The sequence below is a fragment of the Sphaeramia orbicularis genome, chromosome 13 (genome assembly GCF_902148855.1).
Source record: "Sphaeramia orbicularis chromosome 13, fSphaOr1.1, whole genome shotgun sequence".
Classification (NCBI taxonomy): Eukaryota; Metazoa; Chordata; class Actinopteri; order Kurtiformes; family Apogonidae; genus Sphaeramia; species Sphaeramia orbicularis.
The window spans coordinates 17,768,035-17,780,377 of NC_043969.1; the positions used below are offsets into that span (position 1 = coordinate 17,768,035).

Consider the following 12,343-nt stretch of genomic DNA (forward strand, 5'->3'; position numbering starts at 1 on the left):
CTCTCCAGACCAATCTCAGTTATATAGAAAACTACTGATGGATATTCACATGTCAACAAATATTGTACTTTTATTGAGGGTATTTTATAATCCGATGGTTTGGGAATGCTAATGAAACACAGAAAAAGTACCTCAGGAAATCCAGTAAACTGATAAGATGTACAGTACCTTATATGGAAGGTGTCTATAGAAAAAAAAAACAATGCAAGACACACAAAGCATTGTGGGTGATCAGAGACATCTGCTTACCCCATCATTGCCTTGTGCATGACATTACAACACTGCCACCGCTCCTCATTTACAAGAAAACCAGCACTGTCTTCATTTGTACTTCAGACCATTAAGTTATGAAATGGCTAAAACACATCCTGTCATTGCATGATGTGAATATGAGATAACATTTGTTTGGTTGATGGCGCTGGAATGAATTGCTATGTGATTCTGCAGCAGAGTGATTGCCACATGGGGACAAATGAGCTATTGATCTATCAAGTTAGTTAATAAGTAATGAAGTAATAATGCATATAATTTACACTGAGTAATTGTAGTTACTGACTTTTTTCTTGTAAAGAATGAAGCTTGTAATAGATATCTAAATGTAAAAGAATAAATGTGGAATTGGCTCAAAGTAAATATATTTGGAATATAGTATTCAAACACAAATGTTCTCGTTTAATTGTGCCTTTTAAAACATTGAACACATTACATGTTACTGTCTTATAAAAAGAAAATAAGGGGACATTTAAAAAAACAAAACAAAATATAGGCCTATATGTTAGTGTTATTAGATCATCTTAGAAAACAATTCTTTCACAGGCACTAATACTTATGTTCAACACTTGGGGTGGATTGTCCTAATGTGGGACACTTAAACTTTACATTATATATTATTGTTATTATTACATTACCATGTTGGCTTAACATTGTAATATACTACAGAAGTCTGAAATACAAAAAATGTCACACATTAGGGCAATCCATCCTATATACATATTGAACTGACAGTTCATTTTCTGTAAATAGCTCCTCATTTTTTAATGTTTGTTAATGTTAATTCTGTAGCTGCTTCTGCTTGAAACTCCACATATGATGGTTATGAATGAGCTTGATGAATGATGAATAAACTCAAGGTGATACAATCCAGTTGAGCATACAAAGCAAATGGTTGATTCATTTATACAATGCAAAGAAAAATATAGTTCTCAAAATGTACTTCTCATGATCTGGACTGATTGCTTCTGTTTTAACTTCTAAAGAAACAAACTGTATGGAGATACTACATATTCAAGAGTCTGTAGTGTAAGAGTGTTTTGTATGTTATAATAGAAAACATCTATTATAAACATAAACTTTAACATAGAATCTGCATTTGTCATAGCCTGTTTGCTTAATTTAGCTTTGAGCGTTGAATGTCCTGACATGATGGGGGTGTGATAGCATCATGTCACCATTTGTACTGAGGGCCAAATCTATCTGGTGACAGGGGGCAAATTGAGTCGCTAGATTTATGGATTTTAGTGAATTTGATTGACTAATGAAGCTTTCATACTCTCCTTTGTTCTTTGTCATTGTGCCCTTTGACCTGTGAACTCAGACGTGGATGAACATGGGGATGATTTGAGGATAATATATGCATGTGAATGAACTGGAATGACATACAGGCTGACAGCTGTGATGCTGCAGTTTTCTCTGTTAGTCACAGGTCAGTGAATGCCATTCATCTGCTGAGGAGAATTAAAGCGTAATAAAGAGATTGGTCTGACTGACGCTGTGAGGATGAAAAGTACAAATTGACAGATTGAAGCAGCATTTGTTTGTTTTAGAGCTCTGTAAGTCAGTGTTTAAGCAGAACACTAAATCCATACCAGGTTGCTGTCCTCCTCTGAGCTTGGATAAATACTGGGGACAGACCTAAAATGCATGTTAGTTTTTGGAATGTGATTCTTTCTTCTACTTTATCTTCTTCAACGTCAACAGTCTGTTGTCATTTTGATTCACATACTGTATTATTTCAAATGGTGCAGTCATCATACAACCCCAGTGGGGCTTTTATTCAGCCTGTTTTTTTTCTGCAAATGCTATCAAAAAAACAATATTTTCCAACCTAGTTCCAACACCTGGAGTAGCATATGAGAGTGCACTACTCTCCAAGGTGCTGCACTGTAAAAGTTTTAAGATTAAAATAAGTTCTTGAAATGTTAAAAGAACAAGCCCTAAAACTCTCATACTGTTAGTCTTTTTCTACTTCAGTAGCACCTTGTTTAGCTCCTGCACGACTCAAGTCAGATTTGCTCCACGACAGTTTTAAATCTCACTTTAACAGCCCTCTACAGCTGCCATGAATGGTTCAGTCCGCGGCACAGGGAACAGCTCAGTCCTCTGGGCAGGAGCTGAGCAGCTTACAGTCATAAGGAAGGCTGACATCCCTGATGCTCCCATGTCAACTCACTGCACTCCAAGCACAGCTGCAAACAAGGGCATGCGTAGACAGTTCATACTATGAATGTGTGACCCACACAGATAACTCTGAAATGACCAAATCCAACTGTTATCCAACTCATCCACAGGGTTAATGTGCTTTATGTTGCCAGGCCTCAGTCTGTTATAATTTTAGAGCCACCTGACATTAAGCACAAAATAAACAAATACATAAGCAACATAAAAACTCTACAATGGTGACTTTGAACAGTTTTAATAAAACACACACACACACACACACATACATATATATATATATATATATATATATATATATATATATATATATATATATATACACATACAAGAGAAGCTGCATCCTTAGAATGTAGAGTGAAGTGATGTGCAGCCATGTCAGGTGACCAGTTTGACCCAACAATTATAGGCATGCTGTGCATTTATATAAAGTAAAATAGCAGCTTTCCTTGACTATAGCTTAAACGTCATTGTACATGTGATGTAGAGTTGAACTAGTCTTGCATGTTAAGTGAAGTTGTCAGCTATGAATGCTTCATTAAAACATGAGCATTTCTTAGAAACAGTTTTGTTTAAACTAAGCATATTTTTGTATAATGAATTGAAAATGTAAATGGATTTTACATGTTTACATTTGCATTTGTATGTGAGTGTTTATTTGGATGCCTTCAGGAAAAAAACAGTCTTGGGTATTTATACATTCTATATTTGCTCAACCTGAAACCTTTGAATGTCATAAGTTTCATAGAAATAGCAATTCAGTCGGGCAGCATTGACCCTGAGGAACAGTTGTGCATCACTGTACATGAGTGTTTGACACACACTGTACAGTACAGCACACACACCTACTGTAAGGGGATTTCAGTATGTAGTGTGCTAGCTTTTGCTGACAAAGCTCACGACCCAGTATGAAGTGGAACGCACACACACGCTCCATAATGTAAGAAATACATGAGCACATACACACGGGCCTACACACACCTATACACACCCAGGTGCAAAAGTAGGTCACAGTCACTGCCTTACACTCAGAGTTATGCGTGTGTCATCACTTGCTACTTACGGTGCAGCTGCTGGAAAATAAAAACAAAACAGGGAATCTGATTGGGAAAAAAATGGTGAAAAAGCTTAAAATATTTGTAGCCTGTCTACTAAATCATAGATTATAGATCGCAGAATCATGAATCATGGATTCGATTATAGGTGGAGACCTATTTTAAACCCACAATATTTTATTTTAATGCACAAGCAGCAATTTTAGTGTGAGTCATTATAAAGAAAAGATTTTGCACAATCTAGAACAAGCATTGCATCGTGGTACAGAGCTGCATCACTTAGGGTGTAACTCAACTGGGAAAGCAGAACCAGAGATCTCTGTCCGTTAGAATAATTAATCAGTGTAGTTGTATTTAGTTACAGCATTTCATAAAATTGTGCTCCTCTCCCACCAACGTGTTACACATTTATGAAAGGGAAAGTAATCTCACTGTCAGTCATATTAGTTTCCTTAACTAAACAGTTTATTAAGATTTCCGTTACTTCTCTCAGTTCTTAGAGTGGCTGTAAAAATGTAATAAAACATGAGAGCTTGTATCGATTTCTGCTGAAATGCAGCCTCTTTCAGTGCAGTAACAAGTGTCATTTCATCAAACCTGCCACTACAGGTCTATATGTAGTGTGTAGGTATATTTTTCTTGTTGATTTTTAAGGCTTTCACACACAACATCTTGTACGTAATTCATAATTATTATATATAACCTAATTTAATCTACAAATGTCCACATAAATACAGAAAAAAGGATGAAATAATATATTGGAGCAGAGATGAAAGTTTAAAAATGTATCACACAGGAATCAATTTGATGTATTTTTTATATAGGATATGTATTTTTCTGTAGACACAGTCTGGATAACCTTTATTTCCACTGGCTGCACACACTGTATCCACTCCACAAACACCACTGCAGGAACATGACAAGCCTCTGTTTACAGTAATGCAAATTTCATCCAACAGAATTCATGTTTTGACAGTGACGGATGAAGACAGATATGTTGAGACTCACCAGTGCAGTAACACACCTTGCAACTACAGTATCTTTTCACCTAGCACTTTCCCACTTCCCATTAAGAGAAGAGGATTTACAGGCCAGGTTTCAATCCCTGATGTTGAATTGGTTGGGAATCCGCAACATCCCAGAGGGGCAGGTTGATATCGATCTGGAATGAATCCCTGTAGCAGGACTTTTCCATTAGTTGTGGGATTGATGTGAGTGTGTGTACTGTACACAGTAAGGTGGGGAGCATGGCACCAGAGGGGGCAAATAATAACTGGAGCTCATTTCCAAAAGACTGATGTTGATCTAAAATAAAATATAAAAGATGCTGCTTTATGTTCTCTCTCCATCCAAATATAAAACAGCACACAATTTATATTCCACTATTTAAAGGTACTGAAAGAAATAAGGAATGCAGAGCAGCTGAGTAAGGAGTAACTGTAAAGATTAAACAATGAGCTTTTGTGTTGAAATCAATGCAACACAGCAGTTAAAAACAATGGCCTATATTAAAATCAGTCACACGAAGACATAACAAATTACTCGAAGCTCTAACTCTGGCTCTGGTTTCCATGAACCCCTTTATCCCCAAAGACTTATTGAGCGATTCTAAAGTCCCATTTAGACAAGGTCAGTTTAGCAGGAGATCCTCCAGTAATGGGGTTTGCATGAAAGGCTTTATAACATCATTTATATAGACTTCAGACACTCACTTCTTTTACTCATAGCAGCGTAGACACACACAAGTGTCAACTATAGCATGACCATGGTATTTGAGACTCTTTCATACTCGACAAAGGATCAACTGACAACTGGCTTTTTCCTTTGGTGTGAAAGGGTACTATCGACGTTTATTCTGGAGCAGACACTGGTATTTATTGACTACAGTTCTGATTGGCAGCAAGGAAATGGGATACCTGGGTGTACCTGCTACTTTTCAACCTCTTTTTAGACTAATATGACATACGCCACCAGCCAAAAATTGATCTGTCTCCCTTCAAGCAGCACCTGAATAACATTTAGTGGACAATGAGTTTGAAAGAAGGAAAGAAACTCTGTTTTTAAACAGAAAACAAATCCCCTCTGTTCCATACGGGTTATGCTGTCAGTAGCTACAAACAAGGTCAGAACTGTCACAGTTTAGTCTGAACTGTGTATCAATAAATGGTGAACTTAGCGCACATAGTAAAATAACTTTATACCTTCATAAGTCTCATAATCAAACGCACCTGTGTAGAAGAAAAACTGCGATTTCACCATCAGGCTTCATTCTTTTCATTTAGAGCTGTGTCCAGTGGTGAAAACAGCACTTCTTCACTACTTCTAACTTTTATCAATTTGTCACTTTCTTTGACTCTAAAAGATGTATCTTTGTGGTTCTCATCCCATTTTGGTACTTTCTGACATTTTTTTTTATAGTTTTTGTCACCATGGGAGACCAACAGAGTGACTCACTACTCCCTCTAGTGGTCACATAAAACCTGTGGACTTTCAGGGTGAAGAGATATCTCTACAATCTAGGGATGTAATGATTACCAATATAATGATAAACTGCGGTAAAATTTCCGACGGTTAGTATTACCGTTTAAATTCTAATTATTATGATAACCGTGTTCGATTACCGCACTTTGAAAATCATGGTGATGCTGCTCATTTCCTGGTCAAGCAGCGGCACCCCAGGTGTGCGTATGCAGTTTGTAATGTTTGGCCTCTGAAAACATGGTGGAAGGCACCTGCATATGGACAGAGCTCCAGAGTTTGGGGATAATGGGCTCCCGCAAGGACCCAGTCTGTCCGATTGTGCATGCGCGGACCTAGGTCCGTCTGAGCGAGCGAGCGAGTGCACAGACCCGGTCCGTCTGAGTGAGTGAGTGCATGGACCCGGCCAGTATAATATAGATACTCAGGACAAGCTCGAGCCAGTTCAAATGGGGCTCAAATGAGTGAGCTTCAACTGTACAAAGGCACATGATGTGTCCAAACCAAAGGAGAGGAGGCTTTATGAACTAAAGGAAATTCAACAGTAAATCCAATGACTGAACTCCAGAGGAACTGAACCATATGACACTGTTGGGATTGGTCTGTGACTGACCAGGAGTGAACCACTGACCAGTCTGGATCAGATCACCCTAACGTGTTTTAAAATCCTCATTCTTTCAGAATATTTACATTTGTTCATTAAACAGTTCAGGAAAATACGATTGTATTTCACTTTCTGTTTGTGTGTGTACAATGGTGTATATGTGTGACACTGTGAATGATTTGATCTGGAAAATGGTCAAACCAGCTCCACTATGACCTGTCCAACTTTTTTCCCTCTCAAAAAACCACTCAGGAATTGATAGGAGACTTTACATGGAATTGGATTGGTAAACAGAATCCACAATAGCATTGATATTGATAAAATCCTATTAATTTCCACCCCTCGTGCAGATATCTCTTATGGCCATAAGGTGCTATCTTTAATGCACATTTGTATGTTTGATGTTGACATGTTAACATTTTAATGTTTCTGCCACAGAAAGTACGTTATGTGTGTTATTTATTAGTTTTTTTCAAAATACAACATGGTTACATTATTTCAGTGTGTGTAAGTAGTATTGAACATTTTGAACACATTACAACAATACCGCAATAATAATGATAACCGTGATAATTTTGGTCACAATAACTGTGATATGAAATTTTCATATCATTACATCCCTACTACAACCCATCCAAAAATACTTTTAGGTTATATTTAAGTATTTTGAAGAAGAAATTGTACATATAGATCCAATATTAAGCGCAACACATACTCATTTTTTCTATAGTTTCTTATGAAATTAAATATATAAAACTTGTAAATCTTGTAAATCAAAATCTATACAAACACAGTAAACTCTTTATCCATCCATTCATTATGACTTCAGTTAGACTGAATTTCATAGCAATCAATTGCAAACACGTCTTTTTTGTAGTTATTGTTGGTATTGCAGTGTCTTCTACTGTATTTAGCAATTCTTACACCTAAAGTCTCTGGAGTCAGCCACTTGTGTTAAAGCTGCCATGGGTACCATAATTGGCTGCTAAAACTGCATATTCAACAAAAACTATATTTGCATTTTTGTTTGGTATTTGCTGAGTCCAGTTAATGATGCACCGTCTGTATTTTAGTCAAACACTAGCATGTGAAAACACTGCAGTGCTGACATTTACACCACATGTGCTTATCCCTTGCACAAGCATACACACAAACACAGACCACACTGAAAAAGTCCTCAGAGAGACCCTGCAGCAAAATGCTCCTTTTACCACCGTTTGACACTCCTTATAGAATTACACAACATAAACACCTTTCATTGTGGACTCACACATGCAGCCGCTCACTCAGAGGTGCTTTAACCCCATAGACACACTGACAGATGTATTAATTCCTTACATTCACAGTATTTTCTACCCCAATGTGTGGTTTTTAGCTGCCTTCTTGCTCCTGATTCCAATCTTTCCACACCTCCCCCATCTCGTCCATCCATGCACGCTCTTGTTGGCTTTGATTTGCAGCTGCCTATGGGGGTTGTATGTACAGTGAATGAGGTTATTTGGGAAAAAAATATGATTTTATGTCAGCAAATATGTATTTATAGCTTGCACATGCTGCTTTTTCAACATTCTTTGATCAGTTTAGCATATTTATGTGCATTTACTAAAGAAATACACAAAACATGTTTGGCATAAACTAGATTTATTCACCAGATTTATTCACTCTTTTTATGATACGATGTGGGCCAGTATCAAGAAGAGCAAAGCAAAGAATTGTCCTTTAGTTGGAGAGTTGCCACAGACTGGCACAGTTTGTTACACCAAGATTTATGATGCTGCAAAAGCTGAAGGACACAGAGCCGACGGATATTTTTTACATGTGAATGGTAACTGAACCCAGAAAAGCATGTGATTAAAAAAAAAAAAAAATCAAACAGTGCAAAAGTACACAAAGAAACTGAGAAACAAATACAGAAATGCAGAAATGTATGAGTGCATGCATAATTGTTCAAGGAAGAACCTGTGGGTGTCAGAGTGAGTGGGTGAGTGGGAGCTAAAGAGAGAGACACACACACACACACAGAGTGGGAGTGGGAGTGATTGAGAGAGATAAAGCTGTGTGTTGCACCACATGCCTCTCAGTTCCCTGAAGGTGCGCTGTCGGCGAAGGAGCTGCCCTGCTGCGAAAAAACAAAAACAACAGGAAGAAGGAAAAAAAAAGGGGGGTGAGTGTATCGGAGCAAATTCTAGAGACCAAGAGGGGGAGAAAGACAAGGGGGAGTTGGGGAAAACTGGGGCACAACCACATTAGTGACACACATTAGCATCATCACACAGGAGAAGAAGAAGAGAAGAAGAACGAGGAAAGAAGAGGAAGAAGAAGAAGTGACAGGACAGGAAAAAGTGCTGATGGTAGAAGTGTGATGGTGCACCCTGCAGGACCTGAGAGTCACTCCCCATCTCTACCTCGTTTCCTTCTTCCTCTCTGCCCTGTCTCCTTATCCATTCACTGACCCTGTCCCCTCCTCCTTCACCCTCCTCTCCCTCGCTCACATGCAGTCGCTCGCTCTCTCTCTGCACAGTCAGACCAGGGAGAGGATCGCGCCTGGGTTGCAGCTCCTTCTCTCTCTCTCTAGCGCTCATCCCTCTGGTCTCTCTCCGGCTCTTCTGATTGTCATTCTGCAGCTGATACCCCCCGTTAGAAAATTCCCCGAGCTCAGCATCAGAGGCAGGACACAGAAGAAGACAAGACCAGTGAGGGAATAAATTGGGGATCCCTCAAAGAACTGAGGAGTCTTTGTTCTTTTCCTGCTTTTGATGATTGACCTGCTCCACTGCCTCTTTTACGCAGAAAGACTTAAAATGGAAGACTTGATGTGAGAAGAAGAAGAAGAAGAAGAAGAAAAAAAAAACAAAACTGTCCGACAGCTTTTGCAGCAACAAAGTGATGCAGAGACAGAGCACTTTTAAGAAGATCTAAGCCTATCCTGGAGAAAACAACTTCAACTTAAACAGGGGAACCTTACTAAAGTCTTTACATAGACATAGAGAAGAAATCCACGCTTTTTGAGACTTCGGGATTCCCTTCCACTTTCTACTTCCACTCCTCCTCTATCCCACCTGTATTTCTCCTCAGCATCTCGGGCTCAGTTCCCTCACCTGACGTTCAGACATGCAGGTGTCCATCGCCTGTACGGACCACAACCTGAAGAGGGGGAATGGGGACCACAGCAAGCAGAGTGCCACCAGCCCCAATGTGGTCAACCAGGCCAGGGCCAAGTTCCGCACCGTGGCCATCATCGCCCGCAGCTTCGGCTCATTCACTCCACGCCACATCTCACTCAAGGAGTCCACTGGGAAACACACAGGCATGAAATATAGGTGTGTGTTTGCAGTTCCATGTTGTGTGTGTGTTTGATCCACCTAGACCAGGACAGAGTTTATATAGTTTATAAAGTATGGTTCTTGTTGTGAATATTTTCCTGAAAGTGTCTCCAGGCTTTTGTCTGTCATTGATGCCACTTTCTATTTCTTTCTCAGTTAAGTTAATTTCAGCAGCCACACCTTTCTTAGTATTTTTAGTGCTCCTCAGGTTTTTGTCATACTGTTATGCCTCCTAATATGTGATTTTCAATGCAATTTACATCCTATGTTGTGTCATTCTAAGTTTGGAAGGTTGTTACTCACAGTCAATACTAACAGAATGCATTGATTCGGAAGTACTTTGACATTGCAAGGCACAATGTCAAAAAATACCCCCCTAAAAATGCAAAAGCCAGGAATGTATGTATTTATTCACCAGACTGATGTGACTGATGGAAACAGTTTCCATTAGAGTTGCATGTATAGCTTAGTGCTATAAACACGTACACTGCATTATCAATAAATAGCATTCATCTACTTTTTAGATATTGATACTCAATATTGATAATGGATTGAGAAAAGAAGTAATATGATATATTCCCAGATCAATATTTTAAGAACATACTGATGCAGTTTGTCATAAACGTATATACATATTTGATCCATCCCAATGTTAGAAATGTATCTGTACTACTGCGTAATGATAATGTGAATCACACTGTTCTCTACTAACAGCACATAAGCTAATAATCTTTTTGTAAGAAACTTGATCTCGAAAATATTCCATTTTCTTTCTAAATCCCTCATTCACACGCATTTTGTTGCCCTTATATTCTGACATTCAAAACCATTCATGCCAACACCATCTGAGCCACCTTCTGCCAGGCTGCAGTGTGTTTTCCCTGAGCTTGCATTACACATTTCAGATGTGATCCTTGGTTTCTAGACGTATTAGTACGTCACACAGAAGTAGATCATTCAAACTGTCACAAGCGAACCTGGCAGTGTGTGTGATTAAGCGCTGTCTGTTTTTTCTGTCTGCTACCTGCTGAGAGTTTACTGACATTTTCTGCAGGTTCCCTCTCTGTTCCTGTGCTGTTAGTCTGTTAGTCTCATATGGACTTAGTGTCTGTCTCACACACAAATACTAAAGCTCTCTCCTCGTCTTCTCTGCCTTCCTCACAAATGTTCAACTGTTCACTTTCTAATGCTTTCTAATGCCATGAATGGAAGAAGACGCTTCTGCTTCTACTTCTCTCCCACACGCCTAAACACTGTTTTCTACCTTTCTCTTTTCTCTTTTCTTTGCCTCTCTCTGGTTTGGTGAGACAGCTCTGCAATGTGGGCAGAGTGTCTGAGTCGGATTTGACCTCAGCAGTGCTGCTGCTCAGCTGACTTTTGTGTTTGACTCTCATTGCCTAAGGCTGCCTATCTTACATAAAATATGGTGCCATTAGTTTTGTTCCAAGCTTTGCAGATCATCACTGAAATCAAACTGGGGTACGTGTTGGAGACTGTTTATTAAAGCATGCCTTGTGTGAGCATCGACAAAAGATAGAGACAAATAACAAACTGAAAGTAAGTTTTCAGCATTTTTAAGAACTTTAATGCTACGAAACCTCTATTTAAAACCACTTCACAACTGATTTCAGATGGTGTTGTAGCTGACAGCACAGAATAGATTATTAGACTGTTCTGATGAACTGAAGCAGCTCTGCATATGATAAAATAGGCTAATGATGCAAACTGTTTGGAAAAAGTTGCAAGAGAATGAATTTTTCAGTGAAAAATGCAAATATCTTGAAATAATTTTCTCCCTTTTACAATAATGTTTTCACCTATTTATCATTGTTGAGGAAAAAGATATATATGCTAAAACATCATTATTACAGAAGCAAAGTTAGAGATAGTGGAAAGGTTTACATTAATGGTTCATTTAACAAATCCTCCTATCTCACAGGATACTCCATTCATGCATAACCTCTGATGTGACACATATCAGCATTTGACAGAGAAATAACACTGCAGAGAGCAGAAGATACAATATGATATAACATACAACAGATAGCATTAAAATGTTGTTGGGTTTACATAATTAATGTTTGGTTCAGTTTTGGCATCAAAGACCTTTGTTACAGGTGGTTAAGTCTAAAAGAAGAGTGCTGTATGACAATCATGGTCATAATTGCATCAGCAAATACAGCAATGAATGTATTTACTGTGTTTTTTTTTTTTCTCCATCCTCCTTTAAATAAAGAATTTATCCTGGTATGAAGTTGTCAAACCCTTAAAATGTTTTGTTTTGACCACTAAATGTCACTAAACAACAGGATGTAACTCTGGATTGTAAAAAGCAGGTTGCTCAGATGACCTGTGAACACATTTTCACAGCTGGACAAACAGTGTCTGTTACAGCAGCATCATCCTGGATCATTAGTATCCATGACTGC

At 38.5% G+C, this 12,343-nt stretch overlaps 1 protein-coding gene across 2 annotated transcripts in view; it reads left to right on the plus strand.

Annotated features, from left to right (window-relative positions):
• Positions 1–12,343, plus strand: part of kcnab1a (potassium voltage-gated channel subfamily A regulatory beta subunit 1a) — a 144,512-nt gene that overhangs the window by 27,111 nt on the left and 105,058 nt on the right. Inside the window, exon 1 of one of the 2 annotated variants that reach the window (XM_030152206.1) lies at positions 8,840–9,911. The exons of the other annotated variant lie outside the window; for it this stretch is intronic. Within the exon in view, the coding sequence (XP_030008066.1) occupies positions 9,703–9,911 (209 nt within the window). The 5' untranslated portion in view covers positions 8,840–9,702. Of the gene's footprint in view, positions 1–8,839; positions 9,912–12,343 lie in introns of those variants that run through there. 2 annotated transcript variants of the gene reach the window in all.